General features: G+C 38.8%; 1 protein-coding gene across 5 annotated transcripts in view; it reads right to left on the bottom strand.

The window, feature by feature from the left end:
• HMGN3 (high mobility group nucleosomal binding domain 3) overlaps nt 1-13,754 on the bottom strand; it is a 28,073-nt gene that overhangs the window by 4,127 nt on the left and 10,192 nt on the right. For all 5 annotated transcript variants that reach the window (XM_010334145.3, XM_010334146.3, XM_010334147.3 and 2 more), the window contains exons 2-3: nt 9,080-9,130; nt 2,799-2,828 (exon numbers count right to left, since the gene is read on the bottom strand). In XM_010334145.3, coding sequence (XP_010332447.1) covers nt 2,799-2,828; nt 9,080-9,130 — 81 coding nt within the window. The remainder of the gene's footprint in view (nt 1-2,798; nt 2,829-9,079; nt 9,131-13,754) is intronic.

Raw genomic sequence — 13,754 nt, 5'->3', positions numbered from 1 at the left:
TGGGTCTTACTTGTGCTTTTCTCGTGATAGTGAATGAGTCTCACGAGATCTGATGAATTTAATAACAGGAGTTTCCCCAAACAAGTTCTCTCTCTGTCTGCCAGCATTCACGTTAAGACATAACTTGCGCCGGGCGCGGTGGCTCAAGCCTGTAATCCCAGCACTTTGGGAGGCCGAGGCGGGTGGATCACGAGGTCGAGAGATCGAGACCATCCTGGTCAACATGGTGAAATTCCGTCTCTACTAAAAATACAAAAAATTAGCTGGGCATGGTGGTGTGTGCCTATAATCCCAGCTGCTCAGGAGGCTGAGGCATGAGAATTGCCTGAACCCAGGAGGCGGAGGTTGTGGTGAGCCGAGATCGTGTCATTGCACTCCAGCCTGGGTAACAAGAGCGAAACTCCGTCTCAAAAAAAAAAAAAAAGGACATAATTTGCTCCTTTTTACCTTTCTCCATGATTATGAGCCTTCCCCAGTCACATGGAACTGTGAGTCCAATTAAACTTCTTTTGTAAATTGTCCAGTTTTAGTTATGTCTTTATCAGCAGCATGAAAATGGACTAATACAGTAAACTAATACCAGAAGAGCAGGTCACTGCTGAAAGATAACTGAAAATGTGGAAGTGACTTTAGAACTGGGTTGGAACAGTTTGGAGGGCTCAGAAGAAGAGTGGAAAATGTGGGAAAGTTTGAAACTCCCTAGAGACTTATTGAACGGCTTTGACCAAAATGCTTATAATGATACAGACAATGAAATCCAGGCAGAAGTGGTCTCAGATGGAGACGAGGAATTTGTTGGGAAGTGGAGTAAAGGTATGTTTTAGCCAAGAGACTGGCAACATTTTGCCTTTGTTTTACAGATTTGTGGAACTTTGAACTTGAGAGAGATGGTTTAGGGTCTCTGGTGGAAGAAATTTCAAAGCAGCAACGCATTCAGGATGTGACTTGGGTGCTGTTAAAGGCATTCAGTTTTAATTGGAAAACAGATCATAAACGTTTGGAAAATTTGCAGCCTGACAATGAGATAGAAAAGAAAATCCCATTTTCTGAGAAGAAAGTCAAGCTGGCTGCAGAAATTTGCGTAAGTAATGAGGAGCCAAATGTTAATCATCAAGACAATGGGAAAAATGTCTCCAGGGCATATGAGAGACCTTTGCAGTAGCCCCTCCCATCATAGGCCTAGAAGATTAGAAGGAAAAAATGGTTTTGTGGGCCAGACCCTGGGTCCCTCTGCTGTGTGCAGTCTAGGGACTTGATGCCCTGTGTCCCAGCCACTAAAAGTGGCTATGGTACAGCTCAGGCTATCATTCAGTGGATGGAAGCCCCAAGCCTTGGGAGCTTCTGTGTGGTGTTGAGCCTATAGGAGCACAGAAGTTAAGAACTGAGGTTTGGGAACCTCTACCTAGATTTCAGAAGATGTATGGAATCGGCTGGTTGCCCAGGCAGATGTTGTAGGGGCGGGGCCCACATGGAGAAACTCAGTTAAAGTGGAAAAGAAAAAAATCAATTAATACAGTGTGTGACAGTTTTTACCTGAAACCACCAGCAAACGAACTGACCTTTTCACTTTTAAATAATTGTGTTGATGTCCGAAGACATTATCATTAGACATTATCATTATCAGAAGTGCAGAAGGGAAATGTGGGGTTGGAGCCCTCACACAGAGTCCCTGCTGGGAAACTGCCTACTAGAGGTACAGTAAGAATAAGGCCACTGTCTTCCAGACCCTAAAATGGTAGATCCACTGACAGTGGAACTTTAAGTTCCACACGGAACTTTAAGTCCAATTAAATTTCTTTCTTTTGTAAATTGCCCAGTCTTGGTTATGTATTTATCAGCAGTGTGAAAATGAACTAATAAACTGCCTTATGAGACTTGTGAAACACCGGCTCAGCCGAACCAAACAGCTGTACTTCCAAACTTGTGAGAAGTTCAGAATATCCATTTTTGCTCTGATTCCCTACATTGTATCAGGCACAGGTTTGGGTTGAGACTGAAATCCATGCTTTCCTGAAGGCCAAAGAATTATGAAGCTTTTGTAATAACTAGCATGGGGATATATTAATATAGTGTCAGCCAAAATGTCAATGCCTTTCCCTTTACCTTCTCAGTGGGAAGCCTGGGCTGCAGGAACTTTAAGCAAAATCCTCCACTAGAGTCCAGCTAATCTCTTAGGAGGGCAGCAAAAGGGAAAAGCATAAGAGCTAGTAAGGAGCACATACTGGTACGGAACAGCTGTAGGATGTCCACCTCAGAGGCTCAGCCATATCTGCCCATCTCAGCTTGTATCCTAACCCCCCAAGAATCTCCTGGCCCACAGAAGGAGACTTCAAATAGCAAAGTAGAATTATTACTGTTACAAAGATTCTTTAGGTCTGAAATGAGGCTACAGTATATGGACTCAGACAACTTTCACAACATTCTCATACAAACATTCTAAAGTATGAGTTGTGAACAGAGAATCAGAATTCTCTCCACTTCAGTACATCATAGGTAGAATCTGAAGACTGGAACTTTGCTTAATGTACTACTTTTGTTTCAGAGATCTAGCAATGTCAAATAACATCCTGTTTTATATTCTTTGTAATGGGTCTACCCACCGTTTTTTTGACACATTTGAGCAAATGAATTGCTTGGCAACACTGGTCAAATTTGCTAGACATGAGGACCCTAGGTAGTTTTCAAAAAGAAAATAAACTCATGGGAAACCATCTTAATCTTCCTTTTGCTGCTTCACTTTGGACAAAGGGATCATGTACTCACATGAACTAACACCGAATTGGTTCCAAGGTACTTACCGCTGACAATCTGGCAGACCGTCTTGTGGGCTACAAAGGGAATGGAAAAATATACATATTTTTTGGTGATTATAAAAAGCAAAGTTGATTTTTAAAAATCTATTCTTAATATACCTTACTTTGTTGAATGACTATAATGTATGAGTCCCATCACCTTCTCCAGGTAAGCACAGTGAAACATATTCCAAGTCTCCTAGGCATCATGATACTCAAGAGGAAGTGTTTCTAAAAAGTGGTAGGTACTCTGTTCAAATAAACGGCCACTCCCAACCAAGGGTGTGGTGAGTAAGCAAAGGAAATGAAGATGAATTTAGGCTTTATCCCTAATTAAAACCTCTACTTTTATGACAAAATCAACAGCAAGAACATTGAGGTGCTACTTAAGAGCTAGTCTTCAGTCTGACTCCAGCTCCTTAAAAGTGGAACTAAAGCTTTTAAGTTAATACAAGAAGAGACTTATGCAATTGGGTAGAAACTAAAATAGCAGGAGTTCCCCATGTTCCCCAGGCTGTTATGTTAGAAACTAAAATGACTACAAATCTTGGCAGTAAACAAGAACGGCTTCTTTTGACCTATAACAAAACAAACACATTTGTCTATATGTTCAAAGATTTAACTAGAATTAAAAGTGTATACATTTTTTTCTTTTAACTTCAACGTTTAGAAAATTTACAGAGAAACTATGTAGAGATTGATCTTTTGGGGAAAATCTTCTCTTCTTCAAGGATATTACAAGTTTACAGCAAATGGCACTGCAAACTGTCCTAGGCACTTCAGCAATAACACACAAAATTGATATTCTACTTACCATCCAGCCTAACGCGGCTCCCCAAAGGCTTTCACATTCTAAAAGTATAACTGCCTTTTTAAAAAAGTGCTCCAGAAATAAATACCCCATACTTTTTATCTGCTTAATTCACTGCTCTATTTCCAGTACGGTAGTGTACTGCCCAACATACAGTTCAAACTCAGAATATTTGCTGAATAAATGAATCCAATCCTTTTCCTAATTCTCACTGCCACATGCAGACTTTTGTCTCATTATAATAGCCTGAATGTTTCAAATAATTTTTCCTAAGGGGGACAGCAAAAATGGTCAGTAGGAATCCATGCTGTAATTATGAGGAATCATGGAATTCTTGAAGTGGGGCTAAGGTCAGTCAAGGTCAGCCAGTCAGGCCAAACTGGAAGAAATATTTCTTGCCATCTCCACATCTAAGAACTTTCTTGCTGAAAATAGCCAGAGAAGCTAAACTCATCTTTCTTTAAACTACAGAAGGAAATGAAGGGCCACAGCCTCCATGAATACTTTTAACCCTGGGGTCTTGAGGAAAGATCAGAGCTGGACTTAAGGCCAGTGAGAAGAATGTGCTGAGAATGGGAGACTGTGCAGGTTAAGTGGTTAGGTGGGATACACTCACTGCACAGAGCAAAAGCACGTACAGCTCAGCGCATAGTCCTGTGAATCAGTACAGGAGAAGTGCATGTCAGATTCTCCACAGGAACCACGGTGCCTGCTATGGTTATCAAGGGTGCATTGCTGCCAGTGCATCCTTGAGTCCCTGGGAACCAGAATCCAACTTTCACAATACTTTTTACAGGATGGTTAACTGTATTAATTGAGTATACTGAAGAAAAGGCAACATTATCAAGTAAACTGGGCAATAAAAGGGTATCATGTGTTTTTTTAATGTGCCTTCTAAGCAGAGAGGAGAAAAGAGCACCTGCCAATTACCCAACAGAGCTCAGCTTTGAAGCTTCAGTGTGGCCTCAAGAACTACTCACATCTCACAAACTGCAGCAGGCAGAACAATACCTTCCAAGATGAAAGTGGCATTCTCCATGCTAAAGAGAGGTGAATGAACCTTATCTGACTCCCTCATGACTTGATGTCAACTCACGTGCATCATGTTGGTCTTGCCTCATATTCACTTTATCCTACTCAGGTCTCCATCCCCTCTTGCACAGGACCACTTTCTCTCACATTTCTATGGCTCCAATATGCAACAGGGACCCTCAATAGGTGTTGAGATGAACAGCAGGGGTAACCATCAGAAACAAAGCAACAGTGAGCTTTTGGGAGGGGAAGAGGTCCTGGAGCCACTACTCAGTTACTCTTTAGTTTGAGGCCTGGAAGGGGGACAAACATGTTAGCCATTACTCAAAACTGCCTCCCTATCTGCCTTCTAGAAGTCTTCAATAAAATCTCCAAGAAGTGAGGCAAAATCATGTGAAAAGTTCCTCGACTGTGACATTGTTGTTCCTCTCCATGTAAACACCTGAACATACTGAATAGACCAAGTGAAGTCAGAGAGCTCTTTGGGATTTCCAGAGACATTCCTATCTAAGCAATGCTTTGCAGGGCCTAACAGCTGTTCTGATCCAAAGGACTGAATACCTTTTAAAAATTCAGGTCCAGTACAGGAATTCCAAAATAAAAAGCCTACGAAATTAATGCTAAAAAAAAATTGCCTAAGCTATCTAAACCAGCAAGTCCCTAAAAATCCTATCTTCTATTATAAAATCATTTTGTGACTTTCTACCTAAAATTTACCAGCTCTTCTTTCTATGCCATTGAAAAAAGACCTTTCTTACATTTTCTTTTCCAGTAGCCACCATTTTTCTTTTTCACTGCAGACAAGGGAGGCTGAGAAAAACCTTTCACTCAGCAGTACTGATTATGCATGCAAGTAAGGTCACCTTCCTGGAAAGTTCCATCAGCTTTCACAGCCTTAAAAATCTATAAACTATTAGACTACATTTATTGGATATGAAATAGATTAGACTGCTATTTTTTTCCTTTTTAAAACACTAACATCTGAAGTATTCATTTGAGACTCAGATTGCTGCGTGGAACTACTTCTAAAGAAAAAAAAAAGATACTAAGAATTTCTCTTGATTTTTTTAAAATTGTGAATCCTCGGGAAAAGTGGTCCAGAGACTACTTGTTAGCACTTCTTTGACATTCCCTATTACCCTTCCTTGCTTTTTCTTCATTGCCAATATCCAATTATTTTACTAGCTCTTAGAGGGAGGGAAGGGGGGCTTTTAGAATGAAAAGCCATCCATATTGATAAATATGACAAACAGATAGGACAAATGTGATGGTTTGTCACTATGGTATTCAGGTGATGGTCACAATGGAATTATTCCATCTGCATTTATTAACTGATCATCCTTTAGGTTGGAAAAGTTCTGGTGCAGCCTATTCTGAAAGACATGAAATCTACTTTAATGTCCTGGTTGCAGAAGCAATGCAGAAGTCTAATCTCCCAATGACAAATTAGACAGTGATAGCTAGATTCCATGGAATCACTGGACTTTGCTGAATTGGAAATATGGGAGTATTTTTATTTTTGAGATTTTTTTACTCCTGAGCCTGACCACGTATCTCCAAGCAAAACCCAAAAGTGAAGTTGTTTTTAATTCTTTAAAAAAAAAAAGGCTTAAAAAGAAATTGTCTTCCTTTCAAAACTGGGAAGTACGAAAGTTTGTACCTCAGATCCTTGGCTGGGAATAGACAAGACAGAAAAATGGATACTGGATGACCAGATTTTTAGCACTGCCACAAAAGGGCCATAGGGATAGAGGATTTTGGAGCAGGAGATTCAGATCTGTTTCCTGGTTCTGCTGTCGACAAGTTTTAACACCCAGGGAAAATCATGTTTGTCTAAGAACTTTGCTCTAGTTAAAATAGGGATAACATCTGCCAATATGTTCTCAAAAATAGCACTTCTCTGACATTAACTATTCCCCTTCCTTGCTTTGTTTTTCTTCATAGCTAATATTCAATCATTTTATTTACTCTCTCTCCCACTAACAGGAAGCTCCATGAAAGCAGGAATTTTTGCTTCTTTTGTTCAATGTGGGATCTGGAGAGCCTAGAACAGTGCTTGGCACATTATAGGTGCTCATACATTTTTGCTAAGGAATAATCTGCCTTCCTTTCACAGTATATAGACCGGACAAAATAATGGATGTAAAAGGGTTTGTAACTGTTGACTGTAACGAATATATTATTTTGGTTATTTACCATCCAACTCCCCTGAAGTACTATCCTTTGTATAATGCATTCTAATACGACAGTGGAAGAGGATTTTCAAATAGAATCCCCCTTAGTAGCTGTTATCCATTCACTACCGTTAAGATAATGCCATACTCAATGCCATATCTGGGAAATTCAGTCAATTCAGTGGGAAAGAAAAAAAAAAATCAACTAATGCACTGACAGTTTTTACCTGAAACCACCAGTAGACTAAGTGACCTTTTCATTTTTTAAGTAACTGTTAAATGACAGATAGTCTTTCCTAGAAAATACTTTTAGTAACAACAACAAAATTTCGTAAAATATGTAGAAAATAAAATAAACTATAAAAATAACAAATAAAAACATAACAAAAAAATTAGCCGGGTATGGTAGCATGCACCTAGAGTCCCAGCTTCTTACTTGGAGGCTGAGGTGGGAGAATCACTTGAGCCAAGGAGATGGAGGCTGAAGTGAGTTATGATCTCGCCACCTCACCCACACCATCCTGGATGACAGAGTGAGATGTCTCAAAAATAAAATAAAATAAAATAATATGTGTAAGACAGCTGTACAAGCAAAACCACACACGTATCATTTATATATATTCTCACCAGCTTGATTTGCTTTTAGTATAGTAGAACTGGAAAGACTATCAAAGCTTACTGTGTGCCATGGTGTTCCTAGTTTTCCTGACTGATAAATCAATTTAAATGCCAGTCCCTAAAGAAAAACCCAGATGCTTTTGTTTTAGTGTTCAAATCTTAAAAACAATAAGGTTAGCCAACTGTTCTAAAAATCATGGCTGGGCGCATTGGCTCACGTCTGTAATTCCAGCACTTTGGGAGGTCGAGGTGGATGGATCACAAGGTCAGGAGACTGAGATCATCCTGGTTAACATGGTGAAACCCCGACTCTACTAAAAATACAAAAAATTAGCCGGACATGGTGGACGTGCTTGTAGTCCCAGCTATTCACGAGGCTGCAACAGGACAATCGCTTGAACCCAGGAGGTGGAGGTTGCAATGAGCCAAGATCTTGCCACTGCACTCTAGCCTGGGCAACAGAGCAAGACCCCATCTCAAAAAAAAAAAAAAAAGTTCACATTTTGCCATTTTCCAAGAAAATTCAAGCATTTGTCACTTTTTGGTTGGTTCTTATCATTTTTTGGTCGGTTCTCACATTTGTATGGTGACTCTGCTTTGGATTTTAAAAAATCATGATTATTCCAAACTCTGTCAAACCATGAATGCTAACTACATAGATGGCGGAAACAAACTGTTTTGTTTGTTTTGCTTTTATGTTATTCTTTATAGATTCTGTCTAAGATTTTCCACTTGGCAGAATGAATTTCCTTGCACAAATCTTGTATAGGGGTTTTGGTATTATGATAAACTCCTCTGAATTATTAACCACAATATGAATCACTCGATCAAAGAATCTGTAACTAGACATTGTTTCTGTCTCACTCATGACCCTTTTAGTTGGTAAGTTCAAGGGTAACAGCTGCAGTTTTCTACCTACTCTAAAGCTCTGTGAAAAGAGAATGGCTGTTTTCAAAATTACATCTCATTTCCTACTGTTTAGCCCATCTTTTTTAAGAGGTTCATAATAATAAATGTGGAGGGTCAAATCTCAGAAACTCTTCCAAGTTTCTAGACTTTTGGAGGTTTCTGAATTTTAATACAAAACATCATTGAGTCATTGCCTAATGAGTTATCCCAATATCCTGATTGCTCCCAATTTTTAAAAAAAGCTTTACTATTTTGACACATTGTGTATCCTTCTACAGTTTTTGACTTTAAAGATGATCCTTCTCAGGCAAAATATTCAGCACCTAAAAAGTGATTTATAATACACTCATTGGAGCACAGAATTTATGATATCAAGTCTTTCGTTTTCTTGGTGTGAAAGGCAGACTTTGTTCTCCTTGATGAATTTGCCTATTATCTTACTCTTTGCCCAGAAGGAATTCTCAGTATTTGCTTTACCACAAAGCAGGACCGACAAGTAGAAACATGAACAACACAGTAAGTGGAAAAATGCCTCATAAATATACCCAACTGAAGCATACCTAGGCCAAGAGAGACTACATACAGACACTTATCTCTGTTTTATGTAGTCTTAACAACCTTGTTCATTCATATTCAATCTTGTTCATAAGACTGTCTGCATTTCATTCAGATGCAGACAACCTTAACAATATTAAACATTTCAATGTAAATAATTAGATATAAAATGTTAAAGATATACTTACCTCCTGTTTAGTTACTTTGGATCCATCTTTGCCCTCCGCATTCTCTGGAGACTAGAAAGATAATATTTCAGTGAATTGTATTTAAATTGGAAAACACACATTAGAAAAATGTTTTTAAAAAGTTATTTCATTCCCAGAAGCAAATAAGCTAACAGATTTTTTTTTTGCAGAGAAAAAATAAGTTATAACAGGGTATGTCTTTTACACACTTACGTGCAAGCATGCACACAGAGTAGATAGCTGCATAACTGCTCTACTTTTAAAACAGAAATGGTGAAAGAAGGATGCTATCCCTTGTTCTCAATGTGCATGCAACCTAAGTGACTTTCATTTATCTTTGATGATTCCAGTTAAAGAACAGTGGCCAGGAGTCAGTGGCAGGAATGCCTGAGAGCCACCCTCTTGTTCCAATTGATTTTCTAGTTACTCTGTTCCTTTAAGATCAGGGTAGGCTGCTGGTAAAGCCCAGGCCAACCACGAAAGCACATTTTCATCCCATCCTTGCCTAGCCTTGATTTCTAGCCCATTTCTCGATATGACCTGACAAATTTATCATAGATTACTATTTTTCCATTATCAATTCCAGCATCTCTACTAAACTCCCAGCCTTGGCATGACAGCCAGGCTACATGCCACCCTCGATTTATTTCCAGGTTTTGATTCATCCCCTGGGGCGGCACCTGCCTCCTCTTGTGACAGCTGACACCTGACTCCTTTATAGGATGTGTATGCTATGGGGAAAACATACTTTATATTTTAAAATAAAATATACTTTGGATTTATTGGATACTCCACATGTCCCAGTATTTTTTATTGGCTAAGAGTTAATAAATAATATTTAAACAAACTAATTAGAAAACTAGACTATCTGACATATTTTTAAACTATTTTATGGTTGGAAAGTGAGTACTCAGTCTCTACGGCACAAATAGCTGCTGATCTGAATAGAACTCTCATTAGAAAAAAATACAAATAGCAAACTGACATTTGACACAATGTTTGGCTCAGCAAAATAAAACAGCTATGTGGTAATGCCTCATCTGATAAAAGGAGAACAAAATTCAAGAGATCATAAAACCCAGTGCTTGAGGCTGGTGGCACTCGAAATATAATAATTTCAAAGAACAACTTGGCAATATGAAAAAGACACAGAGGACTAATATGACCCAGTAATTTCAATTTTGGAACCTGGACTCAGAAAAAGAAACTCTTTGTAAATAATGGGATTTGTACTATTTCTAACATGGAATAAGTGGAAGCAACTCATGTATCAGTAAATAATAGAGAAATGTTTAAATAAACTATTGTTTACATATTTATGTAAATATGAATGAACAGAATTAAAAAGTTAGGCAATCTGAATACATAAAAAGTCCACATAAAAGAATGCTCAATTAAAAAACTTAGGTCATAAAAAAGTATGCAAAACAGAAGTCCTAAGTATATATAAAAGTCTTTAGGAAAGAAAAAAGCTTTTCTTCAAGGCAAAGGATCCAGTGACCTTTGTCTATTCCCTGGAGCTGCCTATTACCCGTAGCCTATCCCATGTCCTCTTTCCAGAACTCCCCATGTCATGGATTTCTCTCGTTTCCAAATCAACCATCTCCCCTCGTCCATGGAAACTTCTCTATCATGAAGAAACAGCTTTCTCTTTTTTGTTCCCTACTCTCCTGCACAGGAATATTTGGTTCATAGATCTTGTGTCAGTCAGTTGTGGTAGAGATGGTAAAATCTTAGTCTGAGTATATGAATATAATTCCTAGGTGGGCCATTGGGTTTTGCACACTTCCATGGCTACAAACTCAACCCTCTGGCCACACAACAGACCCTTGGTTGTCTAGGAGTGCTGGGCTTTTATTTAGACCTGTCAGGTCACTCAGCACATTTCATTCTAGGGTACTCTCTACCTATAACTGATAGGCAGTTAAAGCAGCAGCACATAGCTATTAAAAGAAAAACTAATGTTAATGAGATTATTTTCATATTTTTCTATGCAGTGGGTTAGTGACATGGAATATGATAGTTCAATCTCTAAACATTGACCTAATAATGTTTATATGGGATGCAAATTATTCAAAAAGAGGAACTTGTAAAGGCACTGCATAAAAAAAAAGCAGGTACACAAAAAATGTGAATGCCTTCAGGTGAATGAACATAAGGCTCTGGATGTGAAGGGCTAGCAAAGCTGGTTTCTCTGGCAATCTCCCACAACGGCTTTCTATTAACAAGCATTTAATACATCTACAGTCAGGAACAATCAATCTTTATCATGGATCAGTGTGATACAATGGTATGAATGCAGGATGTGAGCTGAAGACATCTGGCTTGAATCTCGGCTCTCGACCTAGAAGCTGTATGATCTGGGACAGTGACTTGATCACAGTGGCTCAGTCTCCTCATCCATGAATGATAGATTATAATGACAGCTAACTCAAAGGGTCAAGCTTATGATCAAGTGAGATACTGCAGAAAACATTTCATAAACTGTAAATTGATATACCAACGTTATGCGATAATAAAGATCTTAAGATGACTTCTGAATTATACAGTATGAAACTATATTCAGCAGAATCTTAAAGTTAAGCACATTTCCTTACATTCAGATTCCCAGAAAACTGGTTATCTGTTTTTGCTGCACAGAGTAACAGGTAGACTATTTTGGAAAGACCTACAATTATAAGCTGTCTTATCACATAACCCTCTCCATCAATTAACTCTAAGCCACAGGCCGGGGACAGGAAGGAAGACAGTATGGTTTTAAGGGATTAAAACAGAAACCCAAAGCTTTTTGCACCAAGGGATTGTGAGGAATAAAAACAAAGAAAAGGGGGAAACAAAGGGTTGGGGGTGTATACAGGGGAATCTCAGATGTACTTCAACTGTCTACTGTCTAGCAGGTGGATATGAACTGCCCAGCAGGTGGATATGAAAGATGAGGAGAGTAAGATGGGATTCAGGGACTGCCAAGGCAAAGGGGGCTCTTGCCCCACTCCCTAGGACACGGTAGGCTTCTACTAATACGGTCTGAACCAAGAATAGTCAAGAAGACCCAAACCATGGTTAAATAAAAAGATCTAATGCACATATCCAAAGTTCCTTCAGTTCCCAAGTGGCCTGCATACTGAGTTGAGAGCCAGCAAGGAGGTGGGGGATACACGGCATGGTGGCCAGATGGAGGCCACAGTGGGGAGTCTGGGCACCAGTGAGAGCTGATCTAAGGGCAAGTCAGCAGGCAGGTAGATGACTGAGACCTGATGACTAGGTCAGGACAGATAATCAGCCAGGAGAACCTGAATGTTAGCACAGAATGATAATATTCTAAGTGAATGAGGCTGATCCAGAGTAATCTCAAAAGGGCGGTAACTTTGGGCAGCTACATACTGTGTGAATGGAGCTGAATAGCTGTCACCCTCTAGAGGATAAGTTGAAAACACAGAAACCAATCATCAAATATAAACCAGGGCTTTGGGTGCTGTCTCTGGAGTGTTGGCAGAATGCTAACCTTGAATCTAATGGGTACTAGAGCAAAGTAGATTGATATACTCTGGAAGAATTTGTGTCCATTTCAGATGGAGGCTTATCTGATTTGTTCTAGGCCCTAAGCAGTCTAAAGAATAATTGTCATAGTAGAGTCTAGTGTCTTCAACTAAATGGGAGAGTTTTCTCACTTAGCTGAAATATTGGGGTATCCTTGATGGCTGATGTGTCAAGACGTATCAGGACAACTTTTTCCTTCATTATTAGAAGCCAGACTTACAGTTTTGAGGGACCCATAAATGGTATGGAGTGTGAACCCACATCAGGGTCAAAACAGGAAGAGTCTTTTTTCATCACACCCAGTGTTAAGGCTGACATGGGCAAGATCCCTTAACCCGTTCTCTGCAAGAGATATTTTAACTTTTTGTTGTTAGTTCCTCATGCCTTTTAAGGAAGCTGCAAACTTGAGGATACTGCTGCATGCTTTCTCCCCCTGTACCAGCCCTAGGCTTTGTTTCCTATCCCCTCTGGCACATCCCAAAAAGGAAAACAATGAGGAGTTGGGTGGGAAGGAATGCTTGCTCAATCAGATTTTAAGACTTAAAAATAATAAACAATATAGGTAACTAACACTTATACAACAATATGATACTTAAAAGAGATACCAAAAACTCAAGGATATAGAAAGCATGAAATTAAAAGGATGGTGAAAAAATATATACTTAGCTAAACTTAATTAAAAAGTAGAAACAACCTATAAATGTGTCATCACGAGGATATATACACGGTGGTATATAATAAAATATTAAGTAGCAGCAAACACAAATGAACCGTGAGTATGCACATCCAACATAGGATGAATCTCACAAACGTAACATTGGGCAAAAAAGGGAAGTCATAGCATGATTCTAAATAAAGTTTTAAAATGCAAATAAGTGGAAAATCTACAAAGAAGAGCATAACAAATGATAGCCATGAAGTCATGACAGAGGTTACCCTTTGCTGAGGAAACGGAGGGTAATTTGGGAAAGACAAAGTCAATGGTAAGAGTTACATTTCTTAAGCTAGATGGTAGTTTATTTTATTATTATGTAAATCATGTATATGTAGATACTACATTCTGTCTGTATGTTTTATATTAAAATGTCTTTCATTCATAGAAAATAGAAGTTCTGAAAAAAAAGCAGGCTCATTGAAA

Source organism: Saimiri boliviensis, chromosome 4 (assembly GCF_048565385.1).
Source record: "Saimiri boliviensis isolate mSaiBol1 chromosome 4, mSaiBol1.pri, whole genome shotgun sequence".
NCBI lineage: Eukaryota > Metazoa > Chordata > Mammalia > Primates > Cebidae > Saimiri > Saimiri boliviensis.
This window is presented reverse-complemented; position numbering and strand designations above follow the sequence as displayed.